This window comes from Vicia villosa, linkage group LG2 (genome assembly GCF_029867415.1).
Source record: "Vicia villosa cultivar HV-30 ecotype Madison, WI linkage group LG2, Vvil1.0, whole genome shotgun sequence".
NCBI classification, from domain to species: Eukaryota; Viridiplantae; Streptophyta; class Magnoliopsida; order Fabales; family Fabaceae; genus Vicia; species Vicia villosa.
Genome location: NC_081181.1, coordinates 148,186,580 through 148,206,198, shown reverse-complemented (window position 1 = coordinate 148,206,198; position 19,619 = coordinate 148,186,580). Strand labels below are relative to the sequence as shown.

The 19,619-nt window shown below is 30.9% G+C and overlaps 1 protein-coding gene across 1 annotated transcript; it reads left to right on the top strand.

The window, feature by feature from the left end:
- The first annotated feature begins 17,721 nt into the window (after positions 1–17,721).
- On the top strand, positions 17,722–19,140 carry LOC131650277 (uncharacterized). The gene has a single exon (XM_058919993.1). It carries the CDS (start codon positions 17,722–17,724, stop codon positions 19,138–19,140), a length of 1,419 nt encoding a protein of 472 aa, XP_058775976.1.
- Positions 19,141–19,619: the final 479 nt, after the last annotated feature.

Below are 19,619 nucleotides of genomic sequence, written 5' to 3'. Positions count from 1 at the left end.
AATTTGCGTCTTCTGATATTTAAGTCTCTTCCACCTTATCAAAATAAAGATTTTCAATCTTCATATCTCAGGTTGAAGAAACTTAAATAGGGGCATCTGTCATACCCCAATTTTTGACCTAAGATACCACCTCATATCATTTGCACATGCATCATTTGCATCTCTAACAAATTGCATAGCTTGTGTTTGCTACTTGTGACTCAACAGGATTTAATCAGGAAATCACTCATCAGTACAAGTAACAATCAATTAGGGTTTTGTTCTCCCTTCATCTCAAAAGAACTATCTTCATCAACAATCAACATTTGGTCCTCAGAGATTCATTTCAACAAGCTCAACAGCTTTGAATCGACTGAATTAGGGTTTTGACTGAAGACAGCATACTCCTGACTTTTGCTCAGAATTTGACCTAATGACTTGGGACATGACCTCAAGGCCCCAAGTGAATCATTTTGACCTAATCCATTGGCTCAGTACATCTCCTATACAAAGATTGATCAGACAAATCCTCAGAATTAGGGTTTTGAACTATCAGGGACTGAAATCAGGGATCACATTTGGGAAACCCTAAAAATCCCCAGGAAGTCAATCAAAGGTTTCAATCATCCTCAAATAATCCCTATGACAATATACAATGGAAATTGTATCTCAATTCAAGATCCACAGGCATCAATTTCATCAGGTCGACAATTAGGGTTTTTTGACCTAATTCACTGAACAACTGACTTTTTAATCAGGACATGGTGCCACAACTCAAACTATGATTCAATATCCTCTAATGCCTCAATATGATCCATTCATACCATTCATTTGATGAGGATAGCCTGTTTCATTTGAAATCTCCAGAAACGCGATTCGTCTGAAAAAGTCAACTGTACAAGATCACCATTGACTTTTGGGGAATTTTGGTCAACCATGACTTTTGAAGTTTTGAATCATCAATATATGATATGAGAAGTCATTTGATCAAGGAAAATCAAGAAAATCAATCAAGAATCAAAAGTCAAAAATTTGACTTTTCATACTTAGAAAATTTTTCTAAGTGTTTTTCATGGTTTTTTCCAAACTTTGGAAGGGAATTTCTCAAAATTTCACCTACAAACTGAAAAAAACTTCCAACATGAAAGTTGTAGATTTTGATCCAATAAACAACTTTGACACATATAATTTTTTTTCATAAGATCAACCATTTAAGAGATATGGTGCTTCAAAGTTGGTACTTTTTGAAAATTTCACTTAAAACTTCATTTTCTTCAAAGTTCATGGATCTTTTTCACCCATTTCCTTAAAGGTCTTGAAGAAACTTTCAACTAAGGTTTTGAAGTGTGTAATATGAGCTTTCCAAAATGTCCAAGAGCATGAAAAAATATGGAGTGTAGTTATGGTTTTGAATTTTGACATTAGTGACCATTTCACTTGAAATTTCAAGCCATTTTTGCAAAGTTATGAACCAATTTGCCAAATAATGCAAGTAATGACACACCAAAGCAATGATTGAATGATATTTTCTGGTTTAAGATCAGATAGGAAAGAGATAAGAAGCTTGGCCAAAATAACCATGGTTTAGTTACTTTTAACCATTGCATTAAATGTGAAAGATTCCTTTCTATCCCTTAAGCCAAATCATCAAACTTTGAAGCAACTTGCAAGGCTTGTATTCAGAATCCATGGCCTATAAATAGAGGTCATTACCTCATTCAAAATCACACCAAAACCTCACAAAGCATAGGTTTTCTCTTTCTTTCTTGAATTGCAAGTTTCATGTTTCAAAGTGAGGTAGAAATCCCAACCTCCAAATCCTTGAAGCTATGGCCAAAGTGATGATTCTAGCAAACCATAAACATCATATGGGATGTGTTTGAATCACTCATGCACCCAAAAACACCTCAAATCTCAGAATCACTACCTCACTTCCATAATTGCATAACCTAAGCCTTATCATGCCAAAATCAATTCCAGGTCATTTCTATCCAAACTAACACTTCAAACACCATCCATATACTTCATATGAACTATCCAAACACTCATCATCAACCTGAAACATCAGAATCATCAAGCTCGATTCTCACTTGCTCCTACTGCAGATCGGGTTCCACCAACTGATCCAGATGTTTTCAATCCACTCCAAGCATCCAGACACCTTCCATATGGTCCATTGAAGCTATCCAGATCATCAAACAACTTCTGTAACACCTCTACTGCAGAATTCGATTCCCAGTTTGGCCGTTTTTGAAGGTAAGTCACTTGAACTTCAAACTCATATTTGCACGCATCATAAATGAAATATTGCTTTGCCATCATGTTTCTGCATACATATGGATCATTAACCCTCAATCAATTGCATCATAACTTGCACATACACGATTTCAGATTGAATCATAGAATTAGGGTTCTTCGTGTTCATCAGAAAATTAACCATCTTAGAGCAAAAATAAATGAAATTAAATGGTACCATCATGTTCCTGGTGAAAAATCGAGCAAGATAGGCTATTCACTTGATCAAAACAACACAGTTTTAGAGATTTTCAAATTTCAGTTGGGATTGTGTTCTTGGCGCGTTTTTTGGTTCAGAAATTTCAAATATCAATTTCAAAATATAATTAAATGAACGCGTATGTTTAACAAGCCACAAGCGTGGCTCAGTTGGTCCATGTTTTGGTCTGCAAGCGTGGGTGCGTGGGTTCAAACCCTTGTGGAGACAAAACCAATTTTTTAGCACCTATTTTCTTTCATTTTCTTCACAACTTTAACATTTAATTTAACCAATCAAATTAATTTATTTTCTCTTCATTTTTTACACACCTCTTATTTAATATACATATTTTGACAATATCAAAAAAAATCACAAAAAAAGATTTATTTAATGTGTTTTTAATTAGGTTTAAAATGATACATTTTAAGTGTTTTTAAATACTTTAAATATTGTTTTTCATTTAATTTTCAAAACCTAATCACTTGTAAACACTTTTTTGATCAAACCCTAATCACTTAGGTCTTAATTAAACATTAAAACTTGTTTTAAACTTAATTAAGTTGACTTTTGTCAAATTCAAATCGTTTTAAAGCGAGCGATCGCGATTCTTTTCAAAAACGATAAACCATTTCTTTTTGAAATTATTGATTAAATTTTTTTAATTGATCAAATGATTTTCAAAATGAAGTGGGGCCTCTCGAATATTAGAGAGTGTAAGTCCCATTTCTTTTCTTTTTGTACAGTTTTTCTTCAAACAGAATAAACTTCTTTCAAAACAAATCTTCAAACAGTTTTTCAAAAGCGAAACCTCGCGTCTGTAAATAAAACAGTCAACCATGTTTTGTAAATAAAACACGGGCCTCCACGTAGGTATAAGTCTCAAGCCCCTTTTGTACATACCCATTCCAGTACATAAAATTAGGTATTTCATTGTACGCCTTTTTGTACATACACCTTTTTGTACATATCTCGATCAATTTGATTTTTAACTTTGAATAACAAACCAAAAATGAAGGTTTTCTTTAAATCTTCCCAAAAAATATACCATGGGCCTCCATGTAGGTATAAGTCCCAAGCCCTTGTAAAAACCCGTTTACATAGCTTTGAATAAATTCAAGTGGACCTCTCCCCGAGTGTGAGTCCCGAGCCCCGTGTATACAAATGGATCATGCTTACAGGTATATTTCCTTCATAAACTCCATTATACACACACACTTTGTCATATATATATAATTGTTCATACCTGTTCATGTTTGTTCATACTTGTTCATGTTTGTTCATATATGTGATATGTGTGCTTGTTCAACTTAGTATAACACTAGGTTCCCCATAGCCTCCTATTGGGCTTCGTGCAAAGAATCTCCACTAGTTTAGGTTAGGACATAGAGTATGGTTTCTCGGTGAAATCGCTCTAAGAGCTCAGACCAACTATACCATGCCTCCCCTTGGGCTTTGTACAAACGAGTGACCCTCCCATAGCCTCCTCTTGGGCTTACAATGCAAGGACCCTGGATTGTCCCTCCCATAGCCTCCTCTTGGGCTTACAATGCAAGGATCCTCGGATAGCCTCCTCTTGGGCTTCGTACAAGGACCCACGGGCTTCTTATAAGCATCCCCAATATCCAAATCAAATACCCTAGGAGATTAGACATTTATCATCTCTATGATAGGAGTATCTCTTCTATATCATCACAAACAATCAATCAATCAAACTTTTCTGCCACAAGGCTGGCTAATCAATCAAACTTTTTTGCCACAAGGCTGGCTAATCAATCAAACCGTTTTGCCACCATACTGGCTGATTAATCAAAGTTTTTGTCACAAGGCTGACTTCATTGAAACTTTTGCCACGAGGCTGGCTGATTAATCAAAACTTTTTGTCACAAGGCTGACTTCATTGAAAGTTTTTGCCACAAGGCTGGTTAAACAACAAAAACATCTTTATCATTCTAAGCACCCTAAGTGGCATGGCCCCGGGCTTATAATGAAAAGATTTTCAAACAAAAACAAACAGATGTATGTGATGATATAGATTAGATACATCGAACATTTAGATGACATTTGTCTCTTATCCTTTGCTTCCACTAGCATAAGTGGGAACTACGATTGCTCTGACTTTCTCAACATCCCTTTGAGAATACGTAGGCACAAGGTCGATCCTTGGCGAGCAAAATAAAACAAAAAAAACCACTCAAACCTTAGCCCCCATAGACCCCGAGCTACAGATGCTCTGATTCCCTCTAGGGGATATGTATGCAGAGGATCGCGATGATCTTTGCGAGCATAATCAAACAAACACCTTAGGTCCCCACCTATTTCACAAAGAACCTCTCAATAATATGGAATGAAAAACAAAACAAAGAAACCTATAGAGTACTATAGATACGTTGGGTGCTAATACCTTCCCTTCGTATAACCAACCCTCTTACCCAAGATCTCTCCCCCCACTTTTTAGGTTATTGCAGCTTTTTTCCTTTTCCTCCTTTGGAAATAATAAAAAGTTTGGTCCGTACAAAAGAAAAATCATTTTTATGAGCACTCGAGCCCAAAGAAGGCATCAGGTGTCTCATCCCGAAAAAAGACAACGATTTTTCCCCGCGACAATATCCTCAAAGAAATGAAAGTGACATTTTCTCTTGCTTTAATTGCAAAAAATTAAGTCGTATGGATAGAAAATATAGGAGTATGGTAAACCATATCCTGACCCTAATATGCAGGTTTACCAAAATGGTAAGAAGTTTATTTTTATAATAAATAAAATAATAAATCAAAGTACAAGTAATAATAAATTTGATTTCATAAAAAAATTGATAATAAATGAGTTAATTGTATGACAAACTTTAAAATATTTAACTATAACATATAAATTTTCTCTAAAATTTATACTAAAATAAAGTAAAATAAAATTATAAGACTTACAAGAATAAAATTTGATCACAAATCTTATTAAAAACTTTAATTGATTATATATAAATTATTTTATAATTAAAATTTGAGAAATGAATTGTCACGGAAAAATTAAATTAAAAATTTCATTGCAAACATAAAAATTTGGGAAGCCACCAAGGTAATTAATTAGATGACACTAAGGTATATTTAATAAACTACAATCAGTTGGAGTGTTCATGTAAAAAAAAATTGAAAAGCCAAATGAATAATATTAAAAGTAACCCATCAAGCATAAAAATGTTGAAGGATAGTATAGAAGAATATAGAATTATAAAAAGGGAAAACATATTTGTACACCACTTTGTACAACTACACCGTATAAGTATGGCAAAAATATACTACTTTTATTTTTTTATTAAATTATATTATCTTGAAATTTGTGCAACCAACCCATTGCCTTGTTATTTCTTATGGTGTATATACGGTGTAATAAAAAACCGGTGTAAAAATAGCAGAGCTCTTATAAAAAACCACACCTCTAAAGCAATACAGTCTTATTGTAAGTCACACCCCCTTTACCATATCAGAGCTATAATCAAAAATCATCCTCCCTACTGCCCAACAACAACAACAGACACAAAAAACAAAACAGCAAGCCATGTCCTCCACGACACTGATACAAATGAAATACAAAAAATAGTTCAATCAACCACCATAAAATTGGTCGATATTCCCGCGATTCTGCCGCCAAAAGTATGAGAAAAACCACCTATGCCAAACTGAAAAACCACTTTTAACCAACTTGACTGCATCCAGAATTCTACCAATACTAAAAGCATGTCATCATACAACCACCAACTCCAAAATCAAAATCAAGACAACCTGTATAGTACAGAAAATCTCGTGATTCTGTTATCAAGAGACTAACTGTAAAAAACTAATAGTTGAAAGTTGGGAAGCCATCAAAACTTGATGGCAGAATACGATAGTCCCAAAGCAAGAGCTACTCTGCTGGGCTAGCAGCAATGAATTGCTTAACAATTTCGCTAACAATTATATATTTTATTATTTCACTATTATAATTTTTTAATTACACCTCTAAATTTGAGCTCCCATTTTTCTGAGGCTTTAGACTGCGAGCCTGCTTGCCCTGGACCAGGGTCGACCCTCATTAATATCAATTATTAGATTTAATTAACGTTTAAGATTTAAAAATTTCATATTAACGAATTTTTTCTATTAAATTTAATATGTAAAATTTCCATAAAAAGAAATTCTAACCTAAAATAATTTTATTGTAATGATTACATCATTATTTAAATATTATTAAAATATTTGTTATAAACATGCTTAATACTAATTAGAAATGAATATAAAATATTTGTTATAAACATACTAGTCAAGAGACCCGTGCTGTCGCACGGGTGTATTATTTGTGGGGTAGTATTTTATGAACAATACGAAAAATGTGAAGTAAAGAAATTTAACCAAATTACATATACAAAATGGAAATTAACTATTTTTAAAAAAACGTTTTAATAATAAGATATTAGTAGCCGGGGCGGTTCCAAGGAACCTGGGCACGCGCCCGGGTTCTACCCCTATTTTCTTTGTATTCCCCTCAATTTAATAGTCGATTTTTAGATAAAACCAGGGGCAAAATTAATAAAAATAAGGCGTGAAACTTAAAATAGATGAATAATCAATAATGTAAAATCATTGCTCAGGTTGCCTAAAATTTTTGACTCCGCCACTTATTAGTAGTATGAAAATTAGATTCTAAGTTAAAATAATGATTCACAAAAAAGATTTAAGATATGTCAAGAACACAATAGTAAAATAAGGCCAAGTATTTAATTAAATAAATAACGGCTCAACAACAATGGATAACATGGCCAATAGGTTAAGATAACGATTGATTAAATTAAAATAGATATTATGTTGATAGTGACCTATAAAATAAATAAAAAAAAAAATTATACTATTATACAATTGATTTTTTATAGAGAGTAGATTGCTATCACAATATTATATTACACTATATATTAATAGTATATAAATCAATATAATTATGTTTATATTCATGGTAAGAAAATATTTCCATTTTATCCATTGATAAATATACATTTCCATTTTGTCAATCACTAAAGCCTGAGAAATTCTTAAAGGTTGAGAAATATACATTTTCAATTTAAAGGTTGAGTAGTCATCCACGTGACAATTAACTTCTACTAACACTGATAAATTACAGAGTAACATATAGACCAAATTAAGAAACATTAGACATTTCAAAAAAAAAATATATAATAAGAAACATTAGACATCCATAGAGACTAAATTGGCCACTAATGACTGCAAGTGAAAGAAGCAATATATTTATATTCAACCCAAATAAATAGAAACAGAAAATGCAACCAACCTGCAATTGATACTCAATTAACTCTTAATCTTATTTCAATATTTGTCTTTTATCACAAAATGACAATAACTAACAGCAGCATGCTGAAATAAATTAATATGGATCTCTTTTGTTTTTACCACCATGTAGTCAAAAAGAAAATTAATGGAGTTGGGCAGATCATCAACAGAAATAGCCTTCACCATTAGAATAATCACTTGCAGTCACCAAAACCACTCTCCCAATCCCAAAACCACCCTCGTTGCACATGAGTCATGTCATGGCCAAGCCATAGTGCACTTTCAGCCAGCAATCCATCCACCCAGCCACAACATTTAGCCTTCATCTGAATAACCATTTTTTGATATCATTCTGGGTAGCATTTAGCAATCATGTTAAAATTTAGAACATTCAAGATAAAAAACAAATTCCATCATATATATGGTGTTTTTTTCTTTTCAAATTGAGCAGAAGAGGATTTAAATGATACATTGTGGTTCTACTAAAACAGAAAGAAAAAATAGAAGGATTTATAAATGCGGACAAGGACAATGTTTAATCATGATTTTGTTTACGACATACCTTTTAGGAGTAAAATAATTCGTGTCACATAGTCGAAATTACATTCCAGTCATAGAACTTGAGCAAAACAGCAGTTGTCACTTGTGTCATCCTCTGATAGTTGTTGATACACCCGTCTCTGAAAGATGCTATACTGCAAAAGACGATCACAAAGAGCATCAGCCAAACATACATGCAAAAAGAACAACACATGCTTAAGTTAGAAATGTAACTAAACTTAAGTGCAAGAGATGTTGTTTAAAGAAGTATCTAGCATAACTGACAAGGAGACATGGCTTATAAAAGTAAATATGTAAGTCTTAATGCTATTATGTCTCTAAAGTAGACATGGCTTATAAAAGTAAATATGTAAGTCTTAATGCTATTATGTCTCTAAAGTTGAAACTCTCAAATCAATATTTACAACCTTACAATCCATTCAATATGAATTCATTCCATGGTGTTATTGGAATATGTCCAAAGGTTATGAATGATTATTCTATCATAAGATATTCAAATGCACTCACTATTTACGCATGTAATGTTGAATTCCAGAATTCATGAGGATTTTAGTAAACAAAAATTTCTAACATTTAGTCAGTTGGGTTAAAAATAAAACTTTACAGCATGCCTTATCATTTGGCATCCATAGAATACAATATGTAAATTGAAAACTAATTTGTTATGACAAATGTGTGATAGCATAAAAATCTAGTTCAGTTAAAACTGAATTAGTTTTCAAATATATGGAATAGTTAGGATATGTACCACAAAAAGGCAAGGAAACAAAGTGTGTGTTAGTATCTCAATTGGCATTCTGCATCATAACACTTTTAGAGGCAGAATTGATCGTGTCGGACGTGTATTAATGGTGCAGGAGTACATGATTTTTTTCCACATATTTCTAGTAATAAAAATAAATAAAATGAATTCATAAATTTCTTTAAAAAATATTAACTCTTAGAAAATTAATTTGACTTCAAAAAAATTAACGATGTATCTCCCATTTTATATAGTTATATATTTTTTTAAAATATGTTTTTATAAATAAAATTTTCTAGACTTGATTCTAAAACCAAACAAGACTTCTAATAATTTGCTAACAATTTAATCATTGCAGTAGGAGTTACTAAGTAAAAAGTTAACATAAAATATATAGCTCTTGCATTGAATTATTATTAATTTTAAATTGTTATTTTTTAATATTAAATATAATTATAATAAACGGAAAAGTATTTTATAAGAATTTTTTTACATAACTTTTAAATATAATATTAAACATAGTAGAAAAATATTTAGTGATCGTAATTATTTTGAGTAAGAATTTTTGTATGGAATTTGTATATATTAATCTTACAAAAATAATTCACTAAGGTATCTCTTAATATGAAATTTTTAAATCTTAAATATTAATTAAATTTTACAATTCATATCAATAGTTATTATTTCTCCTAATAGATATTAGCTCTCAATAAAATAAATTATATAAATATAAGTTTTGATATTAATAAATGTTAAAAATCATAAAAATTTTTAAAATATTAATAAGAATAAGCGAATAGAATATAATTTTATATTATTATAAAAATTGTGATTTGTTTAAAATTGTTAGTAAACATTATTTGATGAAAAATAATATTTACTAAAAATAATGTTTACTAACAAATATTTACTAACAAATATAATTTTTTATCAAATAATATTTACTAAAAATTGTTAGTAAACATTATTTGATGAAAAATAATATTTAATAAAAATAATACTTACTAACAAATATTATTTTTCATCAAATAATGTTTACTAAAAATTTTAAACAAATCACAATTTTTATAATAATATGAAACTATATTCTATTCACTTATTATTATTATTATTATTATTATTATTATTATTATTATTATTATTATTATTTTATAAATATTTCTTAATATTTTTTATTTTAATATTTATTAATATCAAAAATTATTTTTATATAAATTTTTTTTTTTAATTTTGAGCAAATTCACTATATAATTGATATATCTTAAAATAAGAAAAAGTTTTTTTTACTAAGAATCTTGATTTTTTCAGAAATATTTAGAATCACATTTTTTTATAAAATTGAAGTTTGATTTAATTGTTCCAAAATTAGGAGAGATTTTATTAATTTTATGAGAAAAAGAATAAATTATAACTTGATAAAATCAAAATTATTAATTACCAAAAATATAATAAAACTATTTTAAGTAAGAATCATGAGTCACTAATTAGACATTTCTAACAATTGAATTAAAATAAATCAAAGGTTATATATGAGTGTAACATATTGGTGTAATTTGATCCTTCCCCTAAGAACATGATAATGAATTTGAACCATTCAATTTTAAAATAAATGGGATAAATTATGTGTCAATATTTTTTTTCTCTCCTTCATCATTTATTTTAATAATGAAATAGAGAGAAAAATTAACTCATAATTTTCTTCTTCTTATTTCTTACGTTAATATTTATATATAAGCGATTTATTACTACTATATTGGATGATAATGAACTGGATAGATTATTTTATAGAAATTATAAGGATATTATAATAGGTATATTTGTAACCGTTACTTCTTTTAATAAATTTTACTAAAATTAAGTGAAAATTAAATTACTACTCATATCAATAGAATCCAATCATTGTAATTTTGTTAATATTATCTGTTTTGGTCATGCTAACCGATGCCCAAAAATTATGTTTAAGAATTCCTTATATAAAAAAACAAATTTAAAAAAATAATGATTTCCATTTTGAGGGCAATGAATACAAATATTTTAAAATAAAACATACTTTTTTTTTAATTCTTAAAGAGTGCATGTAGAGTACTCGTTAGCATTTCCTTATTATTATTATTATTATTATTATTATTATTATTATTATTATTATTATTATTATTATTATTATTATTATTATTATTATTATTATTATTATAAAAGTAATGTATGTAGAACAAATCAAACATATTAATTTTTTCAATTTATTAAAAATTTAAAATAAAGTATTTTTTATTAGTTTCTTGTATTGATAAAAATGTTGGATGGTTAATGATCGTACCTGATCAGGAGAATCGTCGTAGGCTGCTCGGACTGGATCTTCTAGGAAGGAGGAGGGGGGGTGTACCTGCAAGGTACTCCGATGCCAAAGTAATAAGACGAGCAAAGGAGTGCAAGTACTAGCTAAAGGTTAGAAGGAAGTGAATACTTGACCCTCTACTGAGAGAGGGTATTTATAGCCCCCAGCGCTGGGCCATGATCACGCTAGTGGACTGGATTTCCAAGCCCAACTAGGAGACTGCCAGGTTTCCTAGGCGGAAATATCGGAGGTGCGTGATGCCCTCTGTCCTGGTTAACCGCTCCGGAATCCAAGGGAGACGCGGTCTTATAGGGGCCACGTGGACTCCGTAGTATTCGGAGGATTGGGTGTGAAGGAACCCATGCGCGGAGCAGGGTCCTCGGCAAGTAGATGCTCGCGGGGAGCTGTGTGCCGAGCATCCACCTGCTCGTGGACAGCACTGTGCCGAGCACCAGCTAGAAGACGGAGAGTGGCGCCGGGCAATGCCGAGACGAGCATGAAGCATCGTCTGCCAGTAGCTTAGGTTGGTTTGGGCCTTTAAGCCTAATAGGCTGAAACTAGGTTGGGCCAAATCTTGGCCCAGCCCAGAACAGTTAATTTATTTTTAATTCTATAAAAAGTAATTTAAATAAGCTAAAACATAAAAGTAGAAAAAATTGATAAAAATAATTAATAAATAAGGGAAAAATTAGAGATAGAAAAAATTGTCCAACAATATATTTTAAAACGGTAAAAAAAGATTTTATTCAAACGTGACCCATTATTTTTTGTTATTTAAATTTATTGCATTTATTTCACTTGCCACCATAAATAGCCTCTTGCAATGCAATTCTTTCCAAAGCTTGCAAAATGAGTACTAGCATAAAAAATATCTTTGCAATCTTATGCATTGTTTTGGTCATCATGAGCTCAGGTAACAAACTTGTTTAGTTTTGTATTCTTGTTTATTAGTGGTTAAAGAAAATTATAATGTTGACAAGGTTTGTAATGATATTTTTGTAATTGGCAGGAGTAACAAGTGACTTTATTGTTGGCTCAAGAGTCTGCCGTGCACAAGGGTCTTGTCCAAACAAGGATGCAACTAGTAATCCATATTGTGACAGATTTTGTAGAGAAGGAGGTTATCCTAAAGGTGGAAGTTGTGACGGAGACTGGTGTTGCTGCGAAAAAAATTAATTTAGATATATTTTAACTATTCTCAAATAATATATGTTTGAGTAAAATTAATCTAGTATTTATGTACTATTCAGATTAACTGATGAATCAATCTAATTCCAGTGATCTAATGATACTTGCCACTGCGTAACTTTCTTCTACCTGTCATTGATCTTTCACACGCATAATCTAATTCCATTGTTATGGCATGATTAAATCTTATGTCACCAATTAGCAAAAGCAAGTTTATTATTTAAATTTACATTATAATATTTAAATTTACATTATAAAATACCAACCCGTGATATTGATTTGGTGTTGATTTAATATACCAACCCACTGATTTGGTGTTGATTTAGTATACCAACCCACCGATTTGGTGTTGGTATATTTAAATTTACATTATAATAAACCAACTCGCAATATTATGTCACGTTTTTTATAAAATTAAAGTGTGATTTAATTGTTACAAAATTAAGAGAAGTTTTATTTATTTTATGAAAAAAAGAATAAATTATAATTTGTGAAAATCAAAATTATTAATTACTAAAAATAGAATAAAACTATTTTAAATAAGAATCATGAGTCACAAATTAAAGGGTAGATGACGAAGAAAAGACAACATCTACAAGAGAAGAAGAAAATCAACGACCACAAGAAGGGTTCGAAATGAAAAATTCCCCAATTGGAATCCTAGAAAACAACAACGCAAACAAAAGAACATAGGATCCAACATAGAATAAACTAACTAATTGGGTAAGAACGTATTTGCCATCATTTTCGACCTTGATGTTCTTGATTGCTTCATTTGTTTGGAGCCATTGGAAATTCCTTTATTCCAAGTCAGTTTCCAATTTTAGCCCCTTTTTTTTTTTAATTTCCGACCGATTTTTTTGGACTATGAAGTTTTCATTTTTTTTTCTTCTTAGGATTGTTATTTGTGTGTGAATTTTGTGATTTAGATTTGAAAGCTTAAAAGTTCAATTGAGTTTATGCTTTTTTTAAAAAAAATTTGGAACCATAAAAAGTGGTTTTTAGCTTAGTAATTTATGTTAGGTTAGTAATTCTATGATGAATTAATGTGTAACATGTAGGTGAAGAAGTTCCCTTTTGAAAATGAATTGAGAAATTGCACATCTCATTGTAACTCGTTTGTAAGAAGCTCAACCTAATTGATTACTCCATGACCCAAACTCATTGTTTTAAGATTTTAAGATAAATTGTTATGGTAAATTCATTAGTGTAGGGAGGTACTGCTTATGAGCTTTGGCGTAAAGATAAAGAAGACAATGAGGAGCATGAAGGTTGTGGTAAATAAATTATTTTTCAGTATGGGATATAATTTCTATTTCTGTTAGTCACGATTATTAGATGGATCTAATTTTTTTTCTATTTTCAATGTGTTTTACATGCTTACAACTTGAAGATGATGAATGCTCTCAAAAGATTCATTCTGGCAACAGTAACATTTAAGAGAATATTAATTTTTGGGATGCCCAACTTTTGCTTTTGCAGGTAATTTGGTAATTCATGACCTACATGTATTAATTGTTAGATCTGAAAATTTGAATTATAATGAAAAATGTTAAATAATTTTTGTTTTGATTTAGACAAATGTATATAAAATAAGTTCAATGAAATTAAGCATAAGGAATGTAACGAAAGAGTGCAGTTGTAGTAGTAGACAGATCAAGGTTTTATCAAGGTTTCCAACAAATGCATGCATCTTTTTTACCTGTTTTTATAGATCTATTAATGTATTATTAGTTGTATTAATAATATTTTATTAGGGATAACGTATGAGTTAAAATGTTTACCACATTTAACTCATAGGTTAGAGAATGCGAAGAGAACACGTGATTTTAATACACTGTTTTGTTTCACTATTTCCATTTTTTGGAATAAAGATAATATTAATGCCAAAAACAGTGACATACAACTGATCCGAAGATCCATGTGATGCATTATGCATCCAATCTCCTAAGCTTCCCCATTAAGGAGAGATACTGTGTCAATATTGATATGATTCCTAATAGTCTTATGCAAACTACTTCTAACAAAAATATCAGAAGTAATTGTCTTACAAAGTTGAGGGTCCCCAGGTGCATGGTTGAAGATCCATTAGATTGAAAACTATTCCTTATTAAATATGGAAAGAGAAAACTATTCCTTATTATTTTTAACCATTAGATTGAAAAGAATTAATGGTCAAGATGTGGAGTAATTTATTATAACTTACTCTTGGAGTCAATATAACCCTCCTCTTTAACTATAAGATATAAATTTTCTCTAAAATTTATACTAAAATAAATTAAAATAAAATATTAAGACTTACAAGAATAAAATTTGATCACAAATCTTATTCAAAACTTTAATTGATTATATATAAATGATTTTATAATTAAAATTTGAGAAATGAATTGTCGCGGAAAACTTAAATTAGAAATTCATTGCAAACATAAAAAATTGGGAAGCCGCCAAGTTAATTAAATAGGTGACACTAAAGTATATGTAATAAACCACATTCAGTTGGAGTGTTCATGTAAAAAAAAAATTGAAAGCCAAATGAATAATACTAAAACCCATCAAACATAAGAAATGCTGAAAGATAGAGACATAAAAGTATACACCAGTACAGAAGAATATAGAATTATCAAAAACCACACCTCTAAAACACTACAGCCTTATTTTAAGTCACACCCCTTTACTAGATCAGAGCTATAATCTGAAATCATCCTCCCTACTGCCCAACAACAACATACACAAAAAAAAATAGCAAGCTATGTCCTCCACGACACAGATACAAATGAAATATAGAAAATAGTTCAATTAACCACCATAAAATTGTTCGATATTCCCGCGATCCCGCCGCCAAAAGCATGAGAAAAACCACCTGTGCCGAACTGAAAAACCACCTTTAACCAACCTGACTGCATCCAGAATTCTACCAGTACTAAAAACATGTCATCATACAACCACCAAGTGTGTAATATCAAAATAAAAACAACCTGCATAGCACAGAAAATCTCTAAACGTAATTCCGTTATCAAGAGGCTAACTGTAAAAAATTAATAATTGAAAGTTGGGAACACGACAGTCCCAAAGCAAGAGCTACTCTGTTGGGCTAGTAGCAATGGATTGTTTAACAATTTCGCTAACATTTATATATTTTATTATTTCAATATTATAATTTTTTAATTACACCTCTAAATTTGAGCCCCAATTTTTTTAAGACCCTGAATTGTGGGCCTGCTTGCCCAGGCCCAGGGTCGGCCCTGATTAATATCAATCGTTAGATTTAATTAACGTTTAAGATTTAAAGATTTCATATTAAGAGCACCTCATTAAATTTTTTCTATTAAATTTAATATGTAAACTTTCCATAAAAAGAAATTCTAACCTAAAATAATTTTATTGCAATGATTACATCATTATTTAAATATTATTAAAATATTTGTTATAAACATACTTAATATTAATTAGAAATGAATATAAAATATTTGTTATAAACATATTTAAAATTTAGTTAGAATATGAATAAAAATTGTAATTTAAATTTATTAAAAAAAATATTTAAAATAAAAATGATCTAAACTATAAATATTTTTGAAGAAAAAAAATACCTGAAAAAAATATTAAAATTTAATATAATTAGAACCATATATGTTTTACACATATTTCTAGTAATAAAAATAAATAAAATGAATTCATAAATTTCTTTATAAATATTAACTCTTAGAAAATTAATTTGACTTAAAAAAAATTAATGTTGTATCTCCCAATTTATATAGTTATATATTTTTTCAAAATGTATTATCATAAATAAAATTTTCTAGACTTGCTTCTAAAACCAAACGAGACTTCCAATAATTTGCTAACAATTTAATCATTGCAGTAAGAATTACTAAGTAAAAAATTAACGTAAAATATATAGCTCTTGCATTGAATTATTGTTAATTTTAAATTGTTATATTTTAATATTAAATATAATTATAATAAATAGAAAAGTATTTTATAAGAATTTTTTATATAATTTTTAAATATAATATTAAACATAGTAGAAAAATATTTAGTGATCGTAATTATTTTGAGTAAGAATTTTTTTAATGGAATTTTTATATATTAATCTTAACAAAAATTATTCACTAAGCCTAAGGTGTCTTTTAATATGGAAGTTTTAAATCTTAAACGTTAATTAAAACTGACGATTCATATCACTAGTTCTTATTTCTCCTAATAGATATTAGTTCTCATTGAATACGCTCCACACACACACACACACACACACACACACACATATATATATATATATATATATATATATATATATATATATATATATATATATATATATATATATATATATATATATATATATATATATATATATATATATATATATATATTGAGAATGGATAAGTTATATGAGAATGTGAGAATGAATAAGAATCATTAGATTGAAAAAGGATTGGTTGAGATTAAATTGTAATCTTTAATAAATCATGTGTCATTAAAAGGAAAGAGAAAACATTAATCAAATTTTAAAAAATATCTTTTAATCTCAACTATTAAATATAAATCCAATGGTTGTTATTACATTCTCATATAACTTATTCATTCTCATATGATATGGAAACATCGGTTCCGATGCCAAAACCGGCACCACCACCAAAACCTCCTCAGGAGGGGAGTGCAAGAAGTAACACAGCGGATGATGGTGGGGGAAAGAAAAATATCAGGGCAAGCAATCTTCTCCAGGATTCATGTGAAGGCGGTATTTCGTATAGGAACATTGTCACAGGTGGACATGGAGGGGTGGAGAGTTCAGAAGATGAAGAGGAAATAGAGATGCTGGATCAGGAGGAATTGGAGGGTATCAATGGTGATCGTGACGGAATTACGGTTAAACAAGGTAAGAGAGGAGGATATGACTGCCCACAGATCATATTATCCAAGATGGAGGAAAAAAGAATACAAAGGCCATGGCGGAGGGGGGTGATTGTGAAACTTTTGGGAAGGAAGATTGGTTACAAGGCCTTGGAAAACAGATTGCAATAGATGTGGGTGAGGAAAGGGATCATACGCATCATTAACTTAGGGCATGATTACTATCTGGTGTGCTTTACACATAAAGATGACAAGAATGCAGCTATGGTAGATGGACCATGGTTCATATATGATCATTACTTGACAGTTAAGGAGTGGACTCCAGATTTTCACCCTGAAAATGATTCTATTGTGAATGTTGCGGTGTGGATCAGAATTTCAGGCCTACCAGTTGAGTATTACAATCCGAAGGTTTTGCAAGTGATTGGAAATTTGGTTGGTCGAACAGTAAAAGTAGACAAGAATATGCTACAAAGTGAAAGAGGTAAATATGCAAGGATCTGTGTTGAAGTTGATATCTCGAAACCGCTACTTGCAATGTTTGAGTTGAAAGATAAGAGTTATAGGGTTGAATTCGAGGGACTGCATCTGCTATGTATTCTGTATGGAAAATTTGGTCACTATAAGGAGGGGTGCTCCTTGATGAAAAATGGGGAGGGTCTGATCTTGAGTGTAAATGAACAAAGTCATGGTGTAGGCACAACTTCAAATGGGAAGAAAGGAGCAATAGATGAGAAGGGGCAGGAAGATGGTCCTTGGCAGGTAGTGCAAAAACAACGAAGAATTAGAAAGATGCCAGAGTCCAAAAAGAAAGTACCGGCGACGGGATCTTGGCTGGCCAAGGCGAGATCACGGTTTCAGGCACTAGGGAATGACATGGGAGAAACTAGTGGAGTTGTTAAGGAAAGTAATAATGGGAGGGAGCTAAATAAGGAAAATGTGGATGGTATTAAAAGTAATGACAGAAATACTGTTGAGGTATTTATGGAGACGGAAAGAAATAATGATGCTATTATTAACACAGTCAATGGGCATGATGAGACAATGATTATGCAAGATTCCATCGTATCTGTTACGAATATTTTGGGAGAGGGTAGTCAAGGGAAAAAGGATGATGTCGAGGAAGGGCAGTTATTGGTCAAATATAAAAGCAACACTAATAAAGGAGAGAGAAAAGGAAAACAAATGGATAATAAAGGTACAAACAAAAAGGGCAGTAGGCTGGGGACACGTGGAAATATGGGCTTTAAAGACAAAAATGAGGGCCCCAGGAAGCGTAATATTGAAACTGTTTTGGGGAAAAAGCCGCATGCAGAGATTCTCAGCAACAAACATGTGAATATACAAAGGGAAAGTAGTGGAAAACAACTAATAGAAGATGGTGGGGTTACAATTCTAGAGCAACTTAATGGCAACAACCCTTTCGGTCGGATTGATTCTCTCACTCAGAAGATAAATGACTTGCATGGGGTGCATGGGAATGGTGATATTAATATTACGTTAAACTATGCGGCCAGACCACCAGATGTTAGCATCAAGGATAAAGATAACAACGAGACTGGGGCAGTGGACCTTAATATACCAAGGGATGAAGGTTTTATAAGTTCAGAAGGAGAGCAAGCTAGAGCGATAGGCTGCAGTATGGAAGAGGAAATAGTTCAGGAAACCCCTGAGTTGTGCTAATCTATGTATAAGGTGTTCTTTCCTTTTAATGTTTTTAATGATGAATACAAACATTAAAATCATTGTTTGGAACTGTAGAGGTGCTGCTGGAAAGGATTTTTTCAGATATAGTAAATACTATGTTGATATTTATAAGCTAGAAATTTTTGTGTTTAAGGAGACCAGATGCGATCCTAGTAAACTCCATGCACCATTGAAGAAGTTAGGTTTTCTCCAATTCCATTCAGTGGTTAACGATGGAATTGCTGGTGGTATCATGGTGGCTTGCATGGATGAGAATTTAAAGGTGAATTGGCGTGCTCAGGAGGAGCAGTGGATTCACTTTAATATTCGTAATGCCGATGGTATAGAATGGAGTTTCACCCCAATCTATGCTAGTCTAGCTGAACTTAAAAGAAGAAGAATGTGGGAGGAATTGAAGTCAATAGCTAATAATGAGAATCTTCCTTGGCTTGTTGCAGGGGATTTCAATGACATTG